The sequence below is a fragment of the Thalassophryne amazonica genome, chromosome 19, assembly GCF_902500255.1.
Source record: "Thalassophryne amazonica chromosome 19, fThaAma1.1, whole genome shotgun sequence".
NCBI classification, from domain to species: Eukaryota; Metazoa; Chordata; class Actinopteri; order Batrachoidiformes; family Batrachoididae; genus Thalassophryne; species Thalassophryne amazonica.
Genome location: NC_047121.1, coordinates 29,959,702 through 29,985,305, shown reverse-complemented (window position 1 = coordinate 29,985,305; position 25,604 = coordinate 29,959,702). Strand labels below are relative to the sequence as shown.

Below are 25,604 nucleotides of genomic sequence, written 5' to 3'. Positions count from 1 at the left end.
CCGAAATGCATGGATTTAAGCTACCATACGAAAGTATTTATGTGGATTCTGATACAGAATTACTTAATGCACCTGACGAGATGGAGAAATCTGTGAGTCTGCTCACGGGAGTTTGCTGTTGCTACGGTAAGCTTTGACGAGCCGACCACACCCTTTCACATCGATTCGGAAAGTGTTTTTTTTTTTTTAAACAGAAAAATAAACCATGCAAAAGATGGAATTCAATTTGGGACCATAAAATCCAGCATTAACGCCCGCAAATCAGACACAACAGGGTTATTCCCTAAATGTACACCAACTGGGCTTTTTAATATTAAACCCAAATGTCCACAAAATCAACGATCCAGATCAAAATTTATCAGGTGATAGTGAGTGCCAGTCTGCACCTCACTGTCAAATATGAGAGTGATTGGGGCACATTTCATTCAGATATAATGTAAAATATACATTAAATGGGGTTTTCAATATTAAATTTAATGGCTACAAAATCTGCAATCTGGATGAGACCTGGATCAAAGTTTCTCAGTTGATAACATAATGCTGTCAAATATGAAAAAAATTTATCTTTTCTGGACAGAGGCATGAATTTTTGAAAATCCATTTAATGTTAAAGGATAGGGATTTTTCCAATTTTCCAAGATTTTTCCTGACTTTGACCTTTGACCTTGAAAATTGAAGCAGCTCTTTCCTATCAAGATATGAATCCTCTGTAAAAATTTGATATATGATTATGATATATGATGAAATTGATAGGCTGTTTACAAATAGACAAAAAACAAACAAACAAACAGGGATGAAAACATAACCTTTATTAAAAGAGTAAAAAGCGTAAAACAAAACTGGTATAGTTTTGTTTTACGTTTTTTACTCTTCTAATTAATTTGATTAGGAAACGGAACGTGCCACGGCCTCAACTTTACCTAAATTCTGGGTCTTTTAGTGAAGCTTAGGGCTAGTGGCCGGCGATCACCTTAGTATTTCTTCTGTTTTCTTGTTTTCCAGCTCTTGTGGGATGTTCTCGGTCTGTAGTGGCCGGTACTTACTGGTGAAGCGGTGACAGGGCTATGGACTCTCTGATGTATGCAAGGAGTGAACGCTGACCCAGGTGGTCCAATACAACAGAAGAGCTACTGTCGCTTCAATTCCAAAAAACATAGGTTCTGATAGAAAGGTCGAGCTGAGCCCACGTCTACATGAGTCAGGGCTGTTCTAATGGCAAAAGAGTAGTTTACACCAGATTAGGCTGGTGGTCACACTGTTACGGCTGATTGGGGTATCTGATTTTAGTATTCCCACTTACTAATATCTTGATTTCAACCTGACCTGATAGTCAGGCGATATATTAATGTACGTTTTTGAAGATTGTGTTTATCCTGCAAATAAGCTGAAGTCAGCTGAACTTCAGACCTTCTTAGTTAGCTGCGATTACCTTGATGACCTTGGAGCCCACGGTGATGGCGGTCCGCATCATGCCATCAGCGATGCCCAGCCTGTCAGTGTTGTGGAGAAAGGGCGTAACAAGGGTGACGTACTTCGCACCGCTCCAAGGTTTGAGCAGCGTCAGGGCCCAACGCTCCGTGTCCCACCCAATATTATCAAGGATCACGTCAAATCTGCAGGAAGACCATGGAACACACACACACGTGAAAACAAACTGTGGGTGATGGGCCATAAAATGAGAAGTTAAAAAAAGAGAAGAGGGACAATTTACACGTGATACAAGAAAAGTTCGATTTGAAAGAGTGACATTCATTTTGTGTGTGGTCGTGTGTTTGGGTCAGCATTAATGCACGCTGTGGACGTCCAATCAAACTCAGTCTACAACTCTGTTTAAACTACTTAAACTGGCAGCACGGTGGATTAGTGGTTAGCAATGTTGCCTCACAGCAAGAAGGTCATTGCATCGGTTCCCACCTGTGGCCTTTCTGGGTGGAGTTTACATGTTCTTCCCGTGTTTGTGAGGGTTCCCTCTGGGTGCTCCGGCCTCCTCCCACAGCAAAACACATGCAGTATTTTCTGGAGTACAGGTCCTGTTTGTTTTTTTTGTTTTTTTTTGTTTGTTTTTTTTGGGGGGGGGGGGTGTTTGTTAGTTTTTTTTTACTACTTTGTGAGGTCCTGCAACTTATATTCCGGTGCGACTTATATACTGAAAAATCACACATATTCATTATTAATAATATTAATTATCATGACTATTTATATAGGACTTTCCAGGGACTCAAGACACTTAACAAAATAAGCTCTAATAATACAAGAATAAATGCTAATAACAAAAAGTGCACAACAACAATGCATAAAAATCCCTTAAAAATAAAAGTGTGACTTGTGTTTTTTTCCTCTTCAAAAGGCTTTTTTTTTTTTTTTTTTTTTTTTACAGGTGCAACTTGTGCTCTAGTAAATATGGTATGCCTGCATTGCAGACCTGTCCCACTCATTTAAATGGGACGATGTGTCTAAGCTTTTGACAGGTACTGTACGTGTTCTACATACACTGTTCTACGTCATTATTTGGCTGCCACAGTGTCACTGTGTGTGACATTTCTCGTTACATATTCCAACACCATGACTGAATTTTTTCAGTAAAGTTGTGTGTTTGAAATCAGGCAGGAGAAACAGTGACGTTTCTAGTTTTCTGTATTGGTGACACTTATCTATTCCCAAACCTCTTTCAGCACTTTGAAAGTGTCTACAGAGCAGGTTCAGAAGGAAAACATTACAGCGTGGCCTCGTTCTACAAACAGCTTTGCATTAGTCCAGCTCATGAGTAAAGGATCATTAATGAGTTTGAGTGATGGCACAGACAGAGTTGTAGATGGCGCTTGACTGGACGACCACAGAGTGCGTCCATGCTAACTGGATTGGACACAATGACCCCATTCAAAGTCAAAGTCAGCTTTATTGTCAATTCTTCACATGTACTAGACATACAAGGAATCAAAATTTCATTTCTCACCTTCCCTCGGTGATGACAGGACAAGGCATTTTGACAATAAGGACAAGTATTTAGTATTTACAGTGTAGTGTTTGAGGTAATAGTAAAAGAACGGGACAGCATGTCCAAACTTTTGACTGGTCGTGTATTTTGTTTTAGGAGAGTGTATTGCCTTATTCAAAACAAAAGGAACTACTCTGTGTGCTTTATTTTTCATTTAAATGATAATTCATTTCCTGGCTGTGTCACAACAACCCTCCGAGACAGATCAGAAATATATTAATATGTCTTGTTGCCTTTAGTGATTATGACATAATGAAAAACACGCGTCCTGTGTTAGAGACTTTGTAAGTAATTGATGGAAGTTTCTGTAAATCTGTATCCCAGACATGAAGGACACATCTCACAGCCCAAAGCTGCTGCCATAACGTCAACATGTAGGTGTGATTTTAAATATGTGATGCCAGTCGTGGGGGCGCTCATGCAGTCATTTTCTTTCAATGGAACCAGTTCCGTGTGTAAAAATGCTTAAAGCTCGCAAGCTAATGCAGCTAAGGCCATCGCCGTCAATCGCTGTGAGCGCGCGTTGGCTGGACACGAACAGCAGGATTCTTCTGAGCTCAGATCTGGGAGCAAGTGTATCCACCACACTATGGAACCACGTTAAGACCTGGCCAGCAATCACCCAGGCAGGCAACCGGCCCATCCCCACCTCTTTGTTTTAGAGGCAACACAAGCAAACAGCATCTAAAGTGCCAGCTAACATATTACACAGCTGTGGTCCTAAAACAAATCACATAATCTTTCAGTGAGCTATAGGACAATTCTAGAAAGTACAAAGATATAGTGTCTTCACAAAATAATTTATTATGTGGGCACAGCAGCTTGCTGGTATAACCCAGTGACTGCGATGTTTACACACACACACACACACACACACACACACACACACACACACACACACACACACACACACACACACACACACACACACACACACACACACACACACACACACACACACACACACACACACACACACACACACACAAACTTGGCTACTCGATGTCTGGAAATGAGCCGGTTCAGCTTCTAAGTAAATATATAGTTTATTTTGCAAATTTGCATTGGTCAGATAAAATCCGCCTGCTGTCTGTGTAAATAAACCCATCTCAGGCGAGATAAAGGCTAGGGGACTAAATCCCAACAGCAAATAAAGAGCGGAGCCCCTTAGGCGGATGGAAAATGTAGTTACCGTCCTGCAACTCCACTGGTACAAAACGCACTGGATTTTCCTTTGAACCATACCAGCAAGGCCTGTTGTTTCCTGCTATTTGGGCAGGCAAGGACCTCCATCAATCTTGCCCAGGCTCTTTGCATCCTGCAGATTCGAGCGTCATTAACAAGGGTGCTGAAGAGCACAAATACCCCATAGTCTCAGAAACAGACAGATTACTACTACTACTACTACTACTATCCATGTAATGACTGTACTAACTAGCCTATTTGTTCCTCTGTCTGCTGTATTATCTTCAAAATGCAAAGAGCAATTTCAATCAAACTCATGTCCTCTCACAACCCAGGTCATAGGTCAAGCATTAAGGCTGTTGTGTCGTTGTTGAACATATTTCAGGAACTAGATGAGATACTGAAAATAGTTTTTCTGCAGAGACGTCTGCTTTCCTGGGTCACATCGATGATGTCTTGTTATGAAGTCAAACAAAGCCGAGCTGGTGGTAAAGCGGCTCTGCAATCGTCTAGAAGCCTTATTTAATCTCTGGTTTGTAACATTGTATATTTGCACTTGATTAGTGCCACAATGATAACAGTGACACCTACAGGAAATTAATATAATAATGTGACGCTTGTCACGGAGCATCAGGGAATTTAACATCCTGGATCCTGTTCAGAACTGTTGGAGGTTAGTGGTGTTAGAATGAGGTGTGCAGTGAAGATTCACTCACTTATCAAGAGTTCGAAGCTGTTCTTCAACAGGACCAGCAGTGTAGTCCACCACGTGGTCTACCCCAAGTCCTCTTACAAACTGCTCAGCATTCTGGGAGCAGGTAACTGTGACATGGCCCCCCCAGGCCTTCAGCAACTGACCAAAACAGCAACAACAACAAAAAAAATTTAATGTATAGTGTTCAAATACAATCACATTAATAGGGCATGAGGTGTTCTGTGCAACAAAAAAACCTATGTTTGAAAAACTAAATGTATAAATGAAATAATCTGAACTAAGCAGGTTTCTGAACGTCAGTCTTTAGAAGTAAGATAACTTCTGAGATGGGTCTAAAGAAATTCTTTGAATGTCCTTCATCTGTGGTCTTTAATTCCACCTTCCTGACCCTTCCATCTCCTCCAGAGAAAGTCTTTGAGATCACAGCCATTGGCCAGTTGTTGTGAGCAGCTGGAGTGTCTTTGAGAAGGACAATGTCTCATTCTTGCAGGTTTTGGTAGGACTTGTTCCATTTCTTTCAGTGTTGCAAGGCAAACAATTACTCATGTCTCCAGGTATTCCAGAAGCTGTTGGCAAGACAGTATACTTGTCTACACTGCTCAGTGAGGAGGTCTTTATCTAAAAAGTCTCCTGTTGGAGGTGACACTCCAACTTTCTGAGCTAGAAGCATTAATGGTGACAGAATGAACAAATCCTCAGGGTCGCTTGAAACTGGAATCAGTGGCCTCATGCTGATGATTGCCATCACCTCTGACATTCTGTGCTGTTCAAGAAGCATGGAGTCCAGAATTCTTTGAGCCATTCCAATCAGACGTTCCCAAGAACCACCAATGTGCGAGGCAGGTGGGGGATTGAGGTACACCGTTGTTGGTGTAGGAACCTCTGCACAGTGGTGTCTGGTTCATGTTTGACCATTCCGAGTTCAATCAGATCTTCGTTGCTTGGCAGGTCAACACCTTATGGCGTTGTTGCAGGCTGGTGTCCAATGACCTCGATGTGTATGGCTCTGGAGCTCATACAGCAGAACCATTACAGTGCAGAGGGTGGCAGATGCACAAAGCCTGCAGACAGATGAACCTGCTTCCATATTGTGACTGACAGGAAAAGGACTTGATAAACATCATAATAAGGTCTACCCTTCAAAATAAAAGTATAAGAAATATTATGTCTTGAAAGACAACACACCAAGGCTAACTATAATGTTTTAAAAATCTTCAACCACTTATCCGGGATCAGGACGCAGGGGCAACAGCTCCAGCAGGGGACCCCAGACGTCCCTTTCCTGGGCCACATTAACCACCTCTGACAGGGAGATTCCGAGGCATTCCCAGGCCAGTGTGGAGATATAATCTCTCCACCAAGTCCTGGGTCTTCCCCGGGGTCGCCTCCCAGCTGGATGTGCCTGGAAAACCTCCCAAGGGAGGCGCCCAGGGGCATCCTCACCAGATGCCTGAACCATCTCAGCTGGCTCCTTTCAATGTGAAGGAGCAGCGATTTAAAAATGTCTAGTTTTAAACATAGGTAAACATAGAGGTGGGGTGGAATGATACACAGAAACCATGGTTTGGTTCACACCATAGTTTGGATATTACAGGAGGTTTGGTGCAATGGGTGGACAGGGAAGCAACAACAGGTTTTTTTTTGCCGGTGATTGGCTCAGCTGGAGATTTCCCATACCACTGTTTTAACAGAAGGAGGCGGTCTAGCTCTTATGGATTGTTAGTTTCCACTCGCCATAGTCAGGTGTGATTAACTCAGAGGTGTCTGGAAAGAACTCACGTGTGAAATTTTGTTCCACATTACATTTTTGCACCATGTATCCTCTGTATGCCTGGACCAAACCGTAAGGTCTCTACCGTAGCGGTTCAGTACAAATACATGTACCGTTACACCCCCTTGTCAACGTGCACACCTTTAGCTCAGATCAGATGTTTTCTTCTGTTCATTAATGACAAGTAGTTGTTCACTCTTGAATTCTTTGTGCCTCATAAAAAACATTAACATTAATTAGCCTGTTAACTTCTGCTAACTAATGTGGTGTTTGTATTATACATGAATGATCAGTCAATAAAATTCAGTTTCCTTCTGGCTAAATGAAGCAATAGCAGCATGTTTAAAAAAAAAAGTATGACTTATACATGATTTTTTTTTTTCCTCTTTATGATGCATTTTTGGACTGTGTGGTTAACATTTACAGTATATCACACAAGACTTCTACACACATTAAATCAATTCCATCCTCTAAAAATACAGGTTGTCTACCATGTACTGTTGTGTTATAATAAGTCAATACATGGACACATGAATATTTCCAAGTGACTGAATATGTCTTGGACTTCATTTACATCAATCATTAAGAAATACACATTAAGAAAACAATATGTTAATGTATTTTAAATAACACTATGCAAATGATGTCATGGGCTGAAAACTAATTGATATTTTTAATGTGCATTGATAATTTACAAAAAAAAAGATTAACTGTATACACAATCAACAAATTAATCAATAATGAAATTAACTGTTGGTTGCAGCCACTTTGTGAACATATTTCAGAGTCAATGTGTGAAATAGTTACTGTTTTACTGCACTGTTCATCTGTAAAACACACACACTTCCATATTTCTCCATGTAATATAGAGCTGCATCAGGAAGGACATCCGGTGTAAAACTTGCGCCAAATCAACATGCAGATCCACCTTGGATCTGCTGTGGCGACCCTGAGTAAAAACAGGTGAGCAGCTGAAGGGGACTTGCTATTGGGTGGAAAACTGTGATTTGAAGGAATTGTTTTGAGTTTGAAGAATTATCAAAGTGTATCCATTGAAAAAAAATCATCATGATCATCAGTTTTCTTCCTCCATACCTGTATAGCAAAGGTTCCTATTCCTCCAGAACCCCCAAGAATCAGAATTCTGTGATGAAGAAAAAAATGGGACATTTATAATAAAAATATCAACAACAATATTTAGCTGGTTTGTTGAGGATGCGCAGAAGTAACAGGGCAGATGTATATGTAATGCCACGACAATTGCATGTTTTATGGTAAAGGCACCAAATTTTGCACAGACATTGTTTGATATGTAATAAACAAAATTAAATATCATGCCAAGCTCATTTTGGTCCCCATGTTTTTTATATAATTGTGGTTAGAATGGATTCAGCATGTAAGAAAACAGAAGAACTCTTCACTTGTGTCTGCATGACATTATACAAATAATAAATGTTTATGAGTTCAATAGTACAAATATTTCATGAAGTGAAAGATGGAATGTACCATTCAATGAGGCAAAACCGAGTTGAATGGAACATTCCAGCTTTCACTGAATTAAATATTTGTTCCATTGAAAGAATGACAAAACATTCATTATTTGTTTTATATAACAGCTAAAATAGATCCTTGTCATTTGATATTTTATTTATTTATGAACAACAAAAGGGATTTATATTTTGGTGTTCATCACTGGAGCTTAACAGTCCAACAAGAACTTTAAATAGGAGTAAAGAATTGTTCTCAGTAGTCTGTGATGCCTTCCACTGAATTTGTGTACAGACTGCTGTCTGCTTTCCTCACTCCAGCAAAAAATTGCATCAAACATTTGTCCAGCTTTTCATCCTAACAGCTCTTCATGCCTCCAGATGGCTAACGGCGTAGTGGACCAGCAAAACAAACTCCGCCATGTTTATCTAAATGCCACCCCAGTAGTGTGAGCATGTGCGTTGGTCAGGGCATGCAACAGCACATTTCATTTAGCGCCAAAATTGCACCCTAAAAAGAACTATTGCACGGTCAGTGAAACACAGCAGCAAATGGTATGAATAATCCATGTCATGTGACATACAAGCCACCAATCAAATGACAAGGATTCACTCAGCTGTTATATAACCACTTCACTGTTGCCGGTTCATTTGAAAATTCTTATGTTCATTTTTAAGTCCCTCTATGGTTTAACTCCATCGTATCTCTCTGGTCTTCTTCAGCCATATATACCTAGTCGGTCTCTCAGGTAGGCTAACCAGCTGCTCCTGCAAGTGCCGAGGTTGAAAAGAAAGCTCAGGAGGGACAGGGCTTTCTCTGTTGTTGCTCCCAAACTGTGGAACAGCTTGCCTCTGAGTGTTAGGGAGGCACGTTCATTGGTCATTTTTAAAGTTTGTTTAAAAATGTATCTTTTTTCCTTGGCTTTTGACACCAACAAGGCTTACTTTGATCATTATTTAATTGCACTTTAATGGTTCTTTTTATTTCATTGTGTTTTAGTTTGTGTTATGTTTGTAGTGTATAACACCTTGTGTCAGCGCTGGCTGTTTTAAAGTGCTTTATAAATAAAGTTGGTATAGTATAAACAGTAATAAAGACAGAGCATTCTGAAGATATTATGGAACGGCATGGCGGGCTTCTTGGGTTTTCCATTTATTTTCCAAAATGAAGGTCGCACAATAGCTTAGTGATTAGCACTGCTGGGTCACAGCAAGAAGGTCCTGGGATCACTTCCACCTGGTCCTTTCTGTATGGAGTTTGCATGACTGCGGGTGTTCTCTCTGAGGTTAGGGGAACTGGAACCTTCAATCTGACTGCAGATATGTTTGTCTGTCTATATGTGGCCCTCTGACAGATGCGCAAGAATAGAAAATGAATGAAGTGGACATATAGAATTTGTTTTATTATTTTTTCCTAATCAAACAGTGCAAATTTTGTAGTTTTTACTATAAAATGCACAATCATTTCACATATATTCCCTGCTAAAACACCTTGATTTATGTTTGTAGCCACATAAACTCCAGGTTTTAGCATCAAATGCAGCAAACCGCTCCAATTAAAACAGGGATCTTTGGATAAATGTGCAAAGTTAACTCACCGTTTGTTTGCACAGTTGTCCTTCGTCAGGCCTCCAGTGTTGACCAAAGCTGACCAGACGGTGGTGCCCACATAAGGAATGGCCGCTGCCTCCACATGGCTCAGCTTCTTCGGTTTGTGAGATACCTGAACGTAGTTGAATCCTGCTCAGGGTTGCACTTGCAGTGTTATTTTGAACACGCACTCTGCAGAGTGCCAGTGCAACTGTTTGACAACACAAGATGATCTCTCTTCAGCTTTTTGCATGTAGGATGTATGTTCTAATTTTTAAAGGTAAAAATAAATAAGATATACAACTAACACTAAATGTAATCATTTAATTCACCATCACAAACAACAGTAAAGATTTTGGCAGATATATAAGCAGTTCCCAAACCTGTTAGAGGTCCCCCCGCCCTGCAGATTTTCTATCCCCATCTGCTCCAACTACACATCTTATTGGATAATAACTATGATAGGATGATCAAGCTCTGTTATTTCATGACTCACATTTTGTTTGTTAGTTTTGCGGTTCTTGAGTTTTAGGACATGGAAAGTTTTGTTGTAAGGTTGGACATGAGGATGGATGGATGGACAGACAGCGATTTCTCTTGACAAGCACAACTTACAGTTGTGAATAAAGCATAGAAAAACTGAACCAATAATGACTCTAATCACCAAGCCCAACTGAACTTGTGCAAGGTCTGAACAAGGTGCAATCTACAGTCACAAGTTTCATCAAGACACATGAAGTCCTTGTAGTATTATTGTGTACACTACGTTTCAGACACTTTGCCCCCTGGGGGCCACGATTAGAATCTAAACACATCTAAATCAAACTTGTCCAAGGTGTAGTGAAGGGATTTTGTGTACCAAACAGAAATTTTTGATACAGACATTCCTGTATGACGGCAATGTAAGAAAAGACAATATTCACTATTGAATTTCCCCCATTTAAATTTGTTCTCTTCATTAAAATAAGCTGTTGCAACATGTTACAAAAAAGAAAACCTACATTATAATGCTTGGATTTCAGTAGAAACAAAATTTTCTCATTTTGTGAAATTTGAAAGTCCCTATAGCTTCAAGGGTCAGGAAGAATAGGTTGAATGTGGATGAAAAGCTGGATTTGGAAAGCATGCAAAACATTTTTACAGATATGGCCCTTCAAAGTTGGTAAGAAAATAGACATTTGTGCCAAAACGTAATAAATAAAATAGTGCCACGCCCCCTTTTTTGGACCCTTCCAGAAGGAAACTTTTTTGGAATATGATGCCAATATTTCAGATTTTTCATACTGGTCCCATAATGTACAAAAAAAAAAAAAGTGAAAATAAAGCAAATCTGAGATGAAGAACAGGGATTTTTTTTTTTTTAATAGGTTGAGTTCATATGGAATGACCCATCATGGACACCAGCTTTCAGATACTCTGCTCCCTGATGACCACAATTAGACTCAAAGCTGTTGTGGTTTGGGGTTGTGGTCAGTTTTCCTCTCTCCTGTGTTGTTTGTTCTCTTTCCCTCCAGAGGAGATGATTATGAGAAACCCCTGCGGCTGCGACACACCTGTCGGTAATCAGCAGCGTCTTCTTATGGCCTGGCTGAGCAGGAGGACAACACCAGATTATCCCTCTCCCTGTGTTGTACAGTTGGCCTCTTGTCGTTCTGTGTATTTAGCCTCATGATTCTTGTTTGATACTTTGTTTTTGTTTCCCTGAAGCACTGCAGCTGCCACCAGCTCCACTGGCTCACCTGGTTTCACTCCCAGCCTTCCAGTCCTCCTCCATGGCTTCAGTCACCATCTCCATATATTTATCTTTTCGTTGAGCAATAAAACCATTCTCTCTTTTTTTCGTGTCACTGCCTCATTACATTTTGGGTCCAAACAGGTTCTTCCTGTTTTCACAACACAAAACATACTCAGCATCAAACCTGTCTGAGATTTGAGTGAAGTGACCTTGTGTTCAGAGTTTCACTTTGACACACAAAGTCTTTGTCAAGATATCATGTGCACATTCACAAACGGACTCACACATGAAGTTAGGCAATTTGCTAGACCTGCTCTGCCTTTGGTGGTACAGGTCATTTTATGCACGGTAAAAGGACCTCAAAAGCACGGTTGAGAAGCATGGTATGAAATGATACAGTTCACCATTCATGCTGTGGGACTATTCTACTGTCCTGTACCAACCATAACTGTGCAGGACATCGTTACTGCGTTGGCAGAGGTGTGCGCTCTGAGTGCCTTGGTGTAGGTTCACATGCATTTCTACAGCATCCACATTTATAAGATTCTTGAGAGGGTAGTTGTAAAACAGCTAACTGATCACCTGCACAGGAATGGTCTATTTGAAGAGTTTCAGTCAGGTTTTAGAATTCATCATAGTACAGAAACAGCATTAGTGAAGGTTACAAATGATCTTCTTATGGCTTCAGACAGTGGACTTATCTCTGTGCTTGTTTTGTTGGACCTCAGTGCTGCTTTTGATACTGTTGACCATAAAATTTTATTACAGAGATTAGAGCATGTCATAGGTATTAAAGGCACTGCGCTGCGGTGGTTTGAATCATATTTGTCTAATAGATTACAGTTTGTTCATGTAAATGGGGAATCTTCTTCACAGACTAAAGTTAATTATGGAGTTCCACAAGGTTCTGTGCTAGGACCAATTTTATTCACTTTATACATGCTTCCCTTAGGCAGTATTATTAGACGGTATTGCTTAAATTTTCATTGTTACGCAGATGATACCCAGCTTTATCTATCCATGAAGCCAGAGGATACACACCAATTAGCTAAACTGCAGGATTGTCTTACAGACACAAAGACATGGATGACCTCTAATTTCCTGCTTTTAAACTCAGATAAAACTGAAGTTATTGTACTTGGCCCCACAAATCTTAGAAGCATGGTGTCTAACCAGATCGTTACTCTGGATGGCATTTCCCTGATCTCTAGTAATACTGTGAGAAATCTTGGAGTCATTTTTGATCAGGATATGTCATTCAAAGCGCATATTAAACAAATATGTAGGACTGCCTTTTTGCATTTACGCAATATCTCTAAAATCAGAAAGGTCCTGTCTCAGAGTGATGCTGAAAAATTAATTCATGCATTTATTTCCTCTAGGCTGGACTATTGTAATTCATTATTATCAGGTTGTCCTAAAAGTTCCCTAAAAAGCCTTCATGTTATGTGTCGGACGCAGCTCGGAGAACCGACCAGCGTTTGAAGGACCCAGTATGAAATAAGCAGAGCACGGTACAAAGGCTAACTGAATTTAATACATAACAGTGATCATAATAATAATAAAAGGTGCGGTCTGGCGTGGTGCGCTCCCAGCAGCGCTAATGGTCCGGAGCCAGAAGCTGTTTCGGACCCAAGGACCCCGCCGACACCCCCCAGGTGGCCGCAACAACCGAGTCTGTGAAAGAAGGAACCATTATGTGAGTCCACACTCTACACACAGAACACTTAAAGGTGTACAAACAGCAAACACTTCCTGGCTTGATTACTGATCAGCTTCCAACCTGCAGGCATGGAACATCCCGTTCACAAATCACCACCGCAGTGGAAGCTGATACATGACTAACATACAGCTCAATACAATAAGGTGTGAGGGACACCACATTTACTGACTGTATAACTGTTAGTCACAAAATCCAACGTACCTCAGGAAGTGTGCTGACGAGCGTGAGACCTCACCCTCTCCTCTTTCACAGACCGTGCATCAAACCTGGACATTCTCAGCGTCCGCTGCTGATGAGATGGCTCCCAAGACGACGATCTCACCCGTCTGGTCACAAGGTCGAGTCTCTGGCAAATGCACACTGTGCACTTCAGTCTTAAATGCCAACATACTCCAATCCCTCCAGATGCACCTCAGCTGTGAGTCCTGACGAGTCGCAGGTGATCAGGGTGAAGTCCTAACAGCCTCAGCAACACAGCCACTCAGTCCCAAATGCATGCCACCTGGGAGGAAACACAAAAGGCAAACAAACCGGCAGCCAGGCCCCCCCAGCCATACAACACTTCAGTTGGTTCAGAATGCTGCAGCTAGAGTACTGACGGGGACTAGCAGGAGAGAGCATATCTCACCCGTGTTGGCCTCTCTTCATTGGCTTCCTGTTAATTCTAGAATAGAATTTAAAATTCTTCTTCTTACTTATAAGGTTTTGAATAATCAGGTCCCATCTTATCTTAGGGACCTCGTAGTACCATATTACCCCATTAGAGCGCTTCGCTCTCAGACTGCAGGCTTACTTGTAGTTCCTAGGGTTTGTAAGAGTAGAATGGGAGGCAGAGCCTTCAGCTTTCAGGCTCCTCTCCTGTGGAACCAGCTCCCAATTCAGATCAGGGAGACAGATACCCTCTCTACTTTTAAGATTAGGCTTAAAACTTTCCTTTTCGCTAAGGCTTATAGTTAGGGCTGGATCAGGTGACCCTGGACCATCCCTTGGTTATGCTGCTTTAGACGTAGACTGTGGGGGGGTTCCCATGATGCACTGTTTCTTTCTCTTTTGCTCCGTATGCATCACTCTGCATTTAATCATTAGTGATCGATCTCTGCCCCCCTTCACAGCATGTCTTTTTCCTGGTTCTTTCCCTCAGCCCCAACCAGTCTCAGCAGAAGACTGCCCCTCCCTGAGCCTGGTTCTGCTGGAGGTTTCTTCCTGTTAAAAGGGAGTTTTTCCTTCCCACTGTAGCCAAGTGCTTGCTCATAGGGGGTCGTTTTGACCGTTGGGGTTTTTCATAATTATTGTATGGCCTTGCCTTACAATATAGAGCGCCTTGGGGCAACTGTTTGTTGTGATTTGGCGCTATATAAGAAAAAAGTTGATTGATTGATTGATTGATTTATATTATTGTTGTTTAGATGCTAAAACAAGAATGATTTGCAAAAAAGAAAAAAAAATCAAAACACTGGTAATACAAATCCTTCTGACTTTTGAAAAAGCTCAAAAACTCAACATCTCAATTACTTAATAGTAAGAAGCCGTTTGAAAAGCTTAGTATATATTTTTCCACATGATGGGTAGTTTTAATGTCTGTGACCTCTGACCAAGCAAAAAAGAAGGTCAGAGGTCAATCACTTTGGATCAGCCAGTGAAAAGTAAGGATCTAAATACAAAAAAAATAAAAACATTTAAATGGAAGAGGAACAAGCAAAGTTTGGGGTCAATCCTGGGGAAAGTACCAAACACCAAACTGCATACTGTTTCAATTAAAACAAGATACACAGAACATGACTATTGATGAAATTATACAATTGTACACATTTTTTTACATAGCAATACACCAAAAAAAACAAAAAACAAAAACAAAACAAACAAACAAAAAAAACCCCAAAAAACACTGACTTTGGCTACTTTACTTTAACAGCTGAATGGTACCTCGTTGGCGTTCAGCACCACAAACTCAGCCAAGCTGCCCTGTTTCCACGGTGGAATAGCTGCATACACCTGAAGGAGAATTACAGACACACAACACAGCTCAGCAATCACACAACCAACACTCTGTGACTCCAATGTACTTTCATTTATCACACCCCCGGTTACACGTAGCTCAGGTTTCATAAATCACACTATGGCCAAAACATTTATTCGATTTCAACCAATTATCTGTGTCAATAATCGGTTGACCCCAGGCATACATACATACACATATATACACACACACATTATATATATATATATATATATATATATATATATATATATATATATATATATATATATATATACACACACTCAACAAAAATATAAACGCAACACTTTTGGTTTGCTCCCATTTTGTATGAGATGAACTCAAAGATCTAAAACTTTTTCCACATACACAATATCACCATTTCTCTCAAATATTGTTCACAAACCAGTCTAAATCTGTGATAGTGAGCACTTCTCCTTTGCTGAGATAATCCATCCCACCTCACAGGTGTGCCATACCAAGATGCTGATTAGACACCATGATTAGTGCACAGGTGTGCCTTAGACTGCCCACAATAAAAGGCCACTCTGAAAGGTGCAGTTTTATCACACAGCACAATGCCACAGATGTCGCAAGATTTAAGGGAGCGTGCAATTGGCATGCTGACAGCAGGAATGTCAACCAGAGCTGTTGCTCGTGTATTGAATGTTCATTTCTCTACCATAAGCCGTCTTCAAAGGCGTTTCAGAGAATTTGGCAATACATCCAACCAGCCTCACAACCGCAGACCACGTGTAACCACACCAGCCCAGGACCTCCACATCCAGCATGTTCACCTCCAAGATCGTCTGAGACCAGCCACTCAGACAGCTGCTGAAACAATCGATTTGCATAACCAAAGAATTTCTGCACAAACTGTCAGAAACCGTCTCAGGGAAGCTCATCTGCATGCTCATCGTCCTCATCGGGGTCTCGACCTGACTCCAGTTCGTCGTCGTAACCGACTTGAGTGGGCAAATGCTCACATTCGCTGGCGTTTGTGACGTTGGAGAGGTGTTCTCTTCACGGATGAGGCGAAGGAGATGTGTTGCACTGCATGAGGCAAATGGTGGTCACACCAGATACTGACTGGTATCCCCCCCCAATAAAACAAAACTGCACCTTTCAGAGTGGCCTTTTATTGTGGGCAGTCTAAGGCACACCTGTGCACTAATCATGGTGTCTAATCAGCATCTTGGTATGGCACACCTGTGAGGTGGGATGGATTATCTCAGCAAAGGAGAAGTGCTCACTATCACAGATTTAGACTGGTTTGTGAACAATATTTGAGGGAAATGGTGATATTGTGTATGTGGAAAAAGTTTTAGATCTTTGAGTTCACTCAACAAAAATATAAACGCAACACTTTTGGTTTTGCTCCCATTTTGTATGAGATGAACTCAAAGATCTAAAACTTTTTCCACATACACAATATCACCATTTCCCTCAAATATTGTTCACAAACCAGTCTAAATCTGTGATAGTGAGCACTTCTCCTTTGCTGAGATAATCCATCCCACCTCACAGGTGTGCCATACCAAGATGCTGATTAGACACCATGATTAGTGTACAGCTGTGCCTTAGACTGTCCACAATAAAAGGCCACTCTGAAAGGTGCAGTTTTATCACACAGCACAATGCCACAGATGTCGCAAGATTTGAGGGAGCATGCAATTGGCATGCTGACAGCAGGAATGTCAACCAGAGCTGTTGCTCGTGTATTGAATGTTCATGTCTCTACCATAAGCCGCCTCCAAAGGTGTTTCAGAGAATTTGGCAGTACATCTAACCAGCCTCACAACCGCAGACCACATGTAACCACACCAGCCCAGGACCTCCACATCCAGCATGTTCACCTCCAAGATCATCTGAGACCAGCCACTCGGACAGCTGCTGAAACAATCGGTTTGCATAACCAAAGAACTGTCAGAAACTGTCTCAGGGAAGCTCATCTGCATGCTCGTCGTCCTCATCAGGGTCTCGACCTGACTCCAGTTCGTTGTTGTATCCGACTTGAGTGGGCAAATGCTCACATTCGCTGGCGTTTGGCACGTTGGAGAGGTGTTCTCTTCATGGATGATGCAAAGGAGATGTGTTGCACTACATGAGGCAAATGGTGGTCACACCAGATACTGACTGGTATCCCCCCCCCATGAAACAAAACTGCACCTTTCAGAGTGGCCTTTTATTGTGGGCAGTCTAAGGCACACCTGTGCACTAATCATGGTGTCTAATCAGCATCTTGGTATGGCACACCTGTGAGGTGGGATGGATTATCTCAGCAAAGGAGAAGTGCTCACTATCACAGATTTAGACTGGTTTGTGAGCACTATTTGAGGGAAATGGTGATATTGTGTATGTGGAAAAAGTTTTAGATCTTTGAGTTCATCTCATACAAATGGGAGCAAAACCAAAAGTGTTGCGTTTATATTTTTGCTGAGTGTATATATATATATATATATATATATATATATATATATGTATACACACACACACACACACACACACACACACACACACACACACACACACAGATATACAGTACACACACCAAGCGGGTGGTCTAAAAAAAAAAAAAAAAGCCAAACTGTTGCATTTTTAAACCAAATGATGGCCCATCTACAAAGATTTGGGGTCTTTTTGGAATCATACCATTTCTAACAGAAACATTACCATGTGGTGTTGATGTTGACTGAACGTTTTTAATAATTCTAATATTTGTAATGTTTCTATCTATTGTAAGAACCACATCTTGAGCCAGTTTCATTATTTTGTTATATTTCATGTCATTTGATGTTATATATTAGTCATAAATAACATTTAAAATGTTAAAAACACATTAATATTGGATGGATATAGCATTTGTGGCCCTATTTAATCTGTAAGCAGCAGTGAGCTGCATCAGATGCTATAACACCATGGAACAGAGTGTAAATCGAAACCTTTTTTCATTATACGTTTTTGAATCGGAATACAGCTCATTGCTCATGTTGGATGCATTTACTTTTCAACAATTTTTTTTAAATAGTTGCGCGACGTGTCCCACCAGTTTGTCAATTTTAAGTTCACTTTTTGTGCAAATTATGGCACAAATAATCACTCTGTACAGATTAAAAATCTCTATTCAGTGAACATCCCATGCATGAAATCTTATACCAATTCATGTAAAACATCAGCTTTGTAATAAACTGGTCACGTTGCCTGTGTAAACGCATGTACCGCATGGTCTGATCTTGAATCCATGTGACCCTCAACTTTAACAAGATTCCCAGTACCTGCACTGGCCACACAGCCCCACAGCATGATGGAACCACCTCCAAATTTTACTATAGGTAGCAAGTGTTTTTCTTGGAATGCTGTGTTCTTTTTCTGCCATGCATACCGCCTCTTATGTCCAAATAACTTGATGTTAGTTTCATCAGTCAACAGCACCTTATTCCAAAATGAAGCTGGTCTGTCCAAATGTGCTTTAGCATACCTCAAGCGACTCTGTTTGTGGTGTGTACGCAGAAAAGGCTTCCTCTGCATTACAGCATCATACAGCATCTCCTTGTGAAAAGTGCGCTGTGTAATTGAACGATGCACAGAGACACTATCTGCAGCAAGATCATGTTGTAGGTCTTTGGAGCAGGTCTGTGGGTTGACTATAACTGTTCTCACTATCCTTCGCTTCAGCTTATCTGAGATTTTGCTTGGCCTGCCACTTCGGGCCTTAACTAGTACTGTGCCTGTGGTCTTCCATTTCCTCACTATGTTCCTCACAGTGGAAACTGACACCTGAAATCTCTGAGATAGCTTATTGTTGCCTTCCCCTAAACCATGATGTTGAACAACCCTTACCAAAAAGTAGTACATGCAAGTATGTTTCAAGTATACTTCCAGTTTACTTTTTATATACTTATCAGTACTATTTTTTGGTAAGGGAATCTTTGTTTTCAGGTCATTTGAGAGTTGTTTAGAGGCTCCCATGTTGCCACTCATTAGAAGAGATGCAAAGAGGGGAAACATTTGCAAATGGCCACCTTAAATACCCTTTCTCATGATATGCTTCACCTGTGTAAGGAGGTCAAGGGTCAATGAGCTTACCAAACCAATTTTGTGTTCCAATAATTAGTGCTAAATGTATTTATATCAGTAAAATAACAAGGGTGCACAAATTTATGCAACTGCTTAATTTTGTTTTGATAATTATTTGTTTTAATAATTATTGCACACTGTAAATACTAGAAACTTCATTTCACTTCTCACATATCAGTGTGTTCGTCTGCTATATGATATATTTAACTGAAATTTCTGATCCAGACAACCAATGATTTATACAGGAAAACCATGAAAATTATCAGGGGTGCCCAACCTTTTACATACAACTGTATGTGGCACCTGTATGTGCATGCATGAGAGAGAGAGACAGAGAATCTCTCATGGCAGTGTCAATGTGTGCTTTCTTTGTTGCAGATGACATACATATGCTTTCAGAATCCCAACAGGTGTACAAATATACTCTCAGGTAGTTTGGTGTTAATGCCTCAAAAAGAGTATTGATGTCGTGATGACACTCTGTGCTTGTCTTGTCCAAAAACAAGTGCTTACCTCACACGAGAGTCATACCTGACTCACCGTGTATAGGAAGGCCATGTTCTCAGTTTTGGAAAGTGGGGGCGGGGCATGTAAATGTATAATAAAGTGAACACATGCACCCATCTCTGTTCCTTTGACATTTGCCTTTTTACCTCATCCTGTTCTTTGAAGTACTTTACGTCCAGCCCACACTCCATGATGACTCCAGACACGTCCCTTCCCAGGATGACGGGGAACTCTCTGCCTGGCTGATTGAAACCAAAAGGGTCTCTCTTCACGGTGAAGGTAGCTGCGCCATAGCCACCTGACAGAAAGGAAGTTGTGTTTATGAGGTGATGGAGGTGATGGTCTAGTGGTTAAGGTGATGGGCTTGAGTCCAGAAGATCATGGGTTCAAATCCTCACCTGACTGGAAAATCACTAAGGGCCCTTGGGCAAGGTCTTTAATCCCCTATTGCTCCCGGTGTGTAGTGAGCGCCTTGTATGGCAGCACCCTGACATCGGGGTGAATGTGAGGCATAATTGTAAAGTGCTTTGAGCGTCTGATGCAGATGGAAAAGTGCTATATAATTGCAGTCCATTTACCATGCATGTCTTAGTTAAGAAAAATATAAAATATGAAATTGGTACCTTGAACCAAACTACTTTTATTAAGCTATCAAACACATTGTTTTACTGCAAACAGAAATGCTGTTTTAAGGCATACTGTGATAATTACCAGTAGTTCAGAAAATGTGGCTTTGCAAATTATGCAATAATTTATTTAAGTAAACAGTAGTATTTCTACTTGTTGCTATCACCGAAATCACATCATGTTGACGTGTCACGTCCAACGCATTGGACTTGCACTTGTCACTAAACAGCTGCTAAAGTAATCGGCACCCCGATTACTGTTAGGATGACAACCAGACACCTTCGCATTAACTAACAAGCTGGGAGCACGCTGGAAAAAACAAGGTAAATTTTAAATGAATCCATTTCCACACATTTGGATTCCTCTCGTATGTATCCTGAGGATCACTGATGTCCCACTTCCATCTACTGGCAAGCAGTACAAACTTCCACCTGATGTGGAAAAGGAAATCTGTTCCTTGTTCAAACTTATAAAATAGTTCAGTTTTGTAAATTTATGGCAATTATCATAATACAGTCAGTATATACCTAAAAACAGCATTTCCGTTTGGAGTAAAATATAGTATGTTTGACACCCTAGTTTGATTCACGATACCAACTTGATATTTTGTGTTTTTATTCAATAAAGACATATTCTGGTCAGTGAAACTATTTTTTATGCTACACTGTCGTAGATGGGCAATATGTATAACATTTTTTTATTTTTAATGCCTCATAAATCATAAAATTTTATTTCTTATGTTTCTGTTTCTCATGTTTTCTTTTTCAGAACCTTATCAATTCAGCCAATAAGCTACAACACTTTGTTTGTTTTTTACCAAAACTGGAACACTTTTGGACTCCTGTACAAACTAAAATTGACTTTTGTCACCATTTGTGCTGTTTTTAACCCCATAACTCTGGAACATTCAGTCATAGATTGTGTAAATGAGACCTTTTTGGAAGCCCTATGATCAGACAAATACTGTGGTTTACTTTTCAATACAGAGGCTCTGATCATGGCAGCGCAAAAACAAGCACTAAGCACCAGATGCATAGAGAAAGGAGTCTACAACAGCCAACAGGACACAAGTTGCAGGTTGTGCAAATGTGCCCCAGAGACAGTCCAGCACATAGTACCAGGATGCAAGCTGGGACAATGTACAATGAGAGACACAACCAAGTGTTGGGAATCATGTACAGCAGTGGTGCCCAAAGTATTCCAGAAAGGAAACGCAAAATAGATACCATCTTGGAGCATATCGCAGCATTGCAAAAGAATGTACTGCTGAGGACCGGAGAATATTTTTTATAAATTTGGGCTCTAGACGGTCAGTGGTGTAGTAAATGGAATTCTGTATCTGTCTGCCTAACATCAACATAGCAGCCTTATCGGCTCCTGAAGGCCAAATACCCTTTCTCTTCCCCCAGAAGGATCTGCAGCCTTGGTGAAGGAATTCAGCTCCCCCTTCTCATCTATCTACCCCCCAGCCTGCTGTTACCTAGCAACGTCAGACTTTACACACACATGGACAGAAACTGACAGAAACTTAACTCATCTGCACACGATGCATGTCTCCTTCCCTCCGTCCCTATTACACCCCCCCCCCCCCCCGTCTCTCCACTCCCCTCACCCTGGCTTCCTCCCTGCCACCTCGAAGGCAGCGCGGTTTTTACTGCTGCAGTCTTCAACTACCCAAGCTGGGCGGCGCGGGCTCCTCCTGCTGCAGCCTTCACCCACTTTGCCTCAATTCAGATGACGGGCTACTTCAAGTTTAGTGCATATAAACAATGTCAAATGTATATGTGTTGTCTTTAATTCTGATGTGTGCCATTATTACGGTAAACAAGTAATAATTGTGGATTAATTGCTGTATCTTGTCTGAGGTAATTGGAGTGTAAACATAATTTTGTTGTTGTTGCACTTGTGTAATGACAATGACAATAAATCTCATCTCATCTCATTAACATCACTTTGAGCAGATGGGATAAGTTCATCAGGGAAATCACCTGCTGGTGGCTGCAAAGAAAACCTGCACCTTCTTGGCCCTTTCTGGAATACTTTGGGCACCACTGGTGTACAGGAACATCTGTGCACATACAGAAGTCCCCAAGTCCCGATGAGAGAATAACGGGCTATGGTCCTGTGGGACTTCAAATTCCAGACAGATATGCAGCTGTTGGCCAACCAACCAGACATAGTGATGGTTGACAAGGGAAAGATGACTGCAGTTATGACTAATGTCTCAATCCCAACTGAGTGCAACATCAGAAAGAAGGACCACAAGAAAATCAAAAGTGCCAAGGGCTGAAGGAGCAACTGGAGCAGATGTGGAAAGTAAAGTCCGAAGTGGCCCGAGTGGTAATGGGAGCACTACGAAACATAACCCCCCAATTTGGAAGAGTGGCTCCAGCAGATTCCAGGCACAACATCAGAGGTCTCTGTCCAGAAGAATGCAGTCCTAGGAACAGCTAAGATACTGCACCAAACCCTCAAACTCTATCCTCAGCAATCATTTTATGTGTCTATACATGTTTATACTCACTTATATTCTATTTTAATATAATTTGTTCACACCACTATTTATGCAGTCATCAGCAAACATTGCAATATACTTTAGTCACCTTTCTTTAACTTAGAGGTAAAGGTAGAGGAGCGGACCTGAGCTTGAGGAACATACATACCACCCTCCCTAGGGAGGGGCGAGAGGGAGATTTTTTTTTTTTTTTTTTTAAACACATATTTTCAGGGGTGAGGACAAAGGCCTAAAAGATACAATAAGATAAAAATTTATTGATCTCACAGAGGAGAAATTCACATGTTACGTCAGCTCTTAAAAAACACACAAGATGGGTGCGAGTAGAGGAAAATGTTCATCAAACAGCGTGTACAAGGATAAGCAATAATAATACTTGTAACAGTACAATAAAATAAGAAAATGAGGTAGAAACAGAATATGTATGTATGTGTGTGTATCGACAGGCTGACACCCCGCTGGAACAACCAGATCATTTCCAACGTGAAAGCTTTGTTGATCCGGGACCTCGTCTGACTTTCACAAAAAGGCAGAAGATGTGGACATCAGCACTTTTTCGGCACATTCCACCGTTACAGGAGTTTTTTTTCATGGAAAAAGAAGCGGAGGGACGTGCCACCGTGCCGCTCGTGGCGCGGCACAAAACCACCTCCGTGTTGGTCTCACAGGATGGCTTTCAGGTGGATTTCCTTCCCACTGTCGCCAAGTGCTTGCTCATAGGGGGTCGTTTTGACAGTTGGGGTATTTCTGTAATTATTGTATGGCTTTGCCTTGCAATATGAAGCACCTTGGGGCAACTGTTTGTTGTGATTTGGCGCTATATAAATGAAATTGATTTGATTTGATTTGATTTCAGACGGATTCCGGTTGCTTTCCAGTCATGTGAATATCTGATTGTGATTGTGCACGAGCTGGACATGCCCAAACATGTCCTGTGAGGCTTCATCACTGCGTTTGCGCCATGCAGCTCCGCCGCGACGCGCGGAACTCCTCCGCATGTCTGTCTTAATGTGCCGAAAAAGTGCTGATGTCCACGTCTTTTCACAATTCCTGTGCTAGTCAGATGACATACCGGATCAAGACAGCGTCCAGTTTAAAAATGAACGGCACATTTCACTGTTACAGGAGTTTTTGTCATGGAAAGAGAAGCGGCTCCACCGCGCGTCGCGGCGGAGCTGCATGGCGCAAAGAAACGCCGTGATGAAGACTCACAGGACATGTTTGGGCATGTCCAGCTCATGCACAATCGGATATTCACACGACTGTAAAGCAACCGGAATCCGTCTGAAATCCACCTGAAAGCTGTCCTGTGAGACCAACACGGAGGTGGTTTTGTGCCGCGTAATGAATGGCTCCGTGGCGCCTTCCTCCACTTCTTTTTCCACGAAAAAAACTCCTGTAACGGTGGAATGTGCTGAAAAAGTGCTGATGTCCACATCTTCTGCCTTTTTGTGAAAGTCAGACGAGGTCCTGGATCAACAAAGCTTTCACGTTGGAAATGATCTGGTTGTTCCAGCGGGGTGTCAGCCTGTCGATGGGGGCTGGGAGCGCGCCGCGCTCTCAGGAGTTGTGGGCAGTCCTTAAAGCGGCAGTAACACTCTGTAATCTGTTTAATCCCCATAAAATCGTCCCTGAAAGACATATTAATTTTTTGAACGGTGTCTACCTGGAGGTCTCTCACAGTTTCTGGAAAAAAGTTGATGCAACAAAGCTCCAAATCGTTCAGACATTTATTCGCAATAAAAAATAGACGAGAGGGGTGGACCACACCTCACTCAAAGCCTGCTCACAGGCGAATGACGCAACCGACAGGCATGAAAAAACTCACGCATGTGCACGAGGGTTCAAGCTTGTCTGACGCAATCACACGTGATTCAAATCCATATATATATATATATATATATATATATACATAAACATGATTGTGATTGAAAAAGAGATAGGAGCATCAAACTGGTGATGCAAATGCTTCATTATATTTCACAGTCCCTCCAATCACAGCCACTGAAGCCTATAGCTCCTTCAGAATTGGAGTGTGTCTTTTTGGCTTCCCTCACTCCTGCAGAAAATTCTGTCACCGTCCAAATACTTATGGACCTGACTGTAATGATAATTTCGACCTGTATATTAGGGGTTGACTGATCATATACATATGTCTGAGTTTGTCACTCACCTCTCATGTGGACATCGAGTGGGTTGAGTCCGGCTGCGTACACTTTGACAATAACCTCGTTTGGATAGTTAATTACTGGGAAATTGACGTCTTTATTGAAGCGTAAAACTTCATTATTTCCATATTTATTAATAACCCAGGCTGGCATAAGTGTCATTCTGCTGTTAGAGGTAGAAAAGAGCCTTACAGGCAGTGACTTATTAAAATAAATCCTCAGCCTGCTGTGTGCGAACTGTCTCACAAAGCCCATCGTTCAAAATAAAAAGTTTTAATTGGTGAAATAAAAGCGACAGCAACAGAAGCGCATTTTAACCACCATTAAGTTACACTCTCTCATGAACCTACGTTCTAACCGCCTTCAGTTGCTCACATTTCTTCTTCGCCAAATATATCAACATAGTTATCTCTATAATAAATAAATAAAAAAATTAGTTATTTGAGTAAAATGTGCAGAATAAACGTCCTCTAGTTCGTCCAGCCGCTTCCTCGATTTGTTCTTGAGCAACGT

The 25,604-nt window shown here is 41.2% G+C and overlaps 1 protein-coding gene across 1 annotated transcript in view; it reads right to left on the bottom strand.

The window, feature by feature from the left end:
- Positions 1-25,578, bottom strand: part of rtn4ip1 (reticulon 4 interacting protein 1) — a 71,792-nt gene extending 46,214 nt beyond the window's left edge. The window contains exons 1-7 of the mRNA XM_034195619.1: positions 25,097-25,578; positions 19,928-20,079; positions 15,125-15,193; positions 9,752-9,876; positions 7,762-7,810; positions 4,897-5,033; positions 1,430-1,613 (exon numbers count right to left, since the gene is read on the bottom strand). Coding sequence (XP_034051510.1) covers positions 1,430-1,613; positions 4,897-5,033; positions 7,762-7,810; positions 9,752-9,876; positions 15,125-15,193; positions 19,928-20,079; positions 25,097-25,346 — 966 coding nt within the window. The 5' untranslated portion in view covers positions 25,347-25,578. The remainder of the gene's footprint in view (positions 1-1,429; positions 1,614-4,896; positions 5,034-7,761; positions 7,811-9,751; positions 9,877-15,124; positions 15,194-19,927; positions 20,080-25,096) is intronic.
- Between the last annotated feature and the right edge of the window lie 26 nt (positions 25,579-25,604).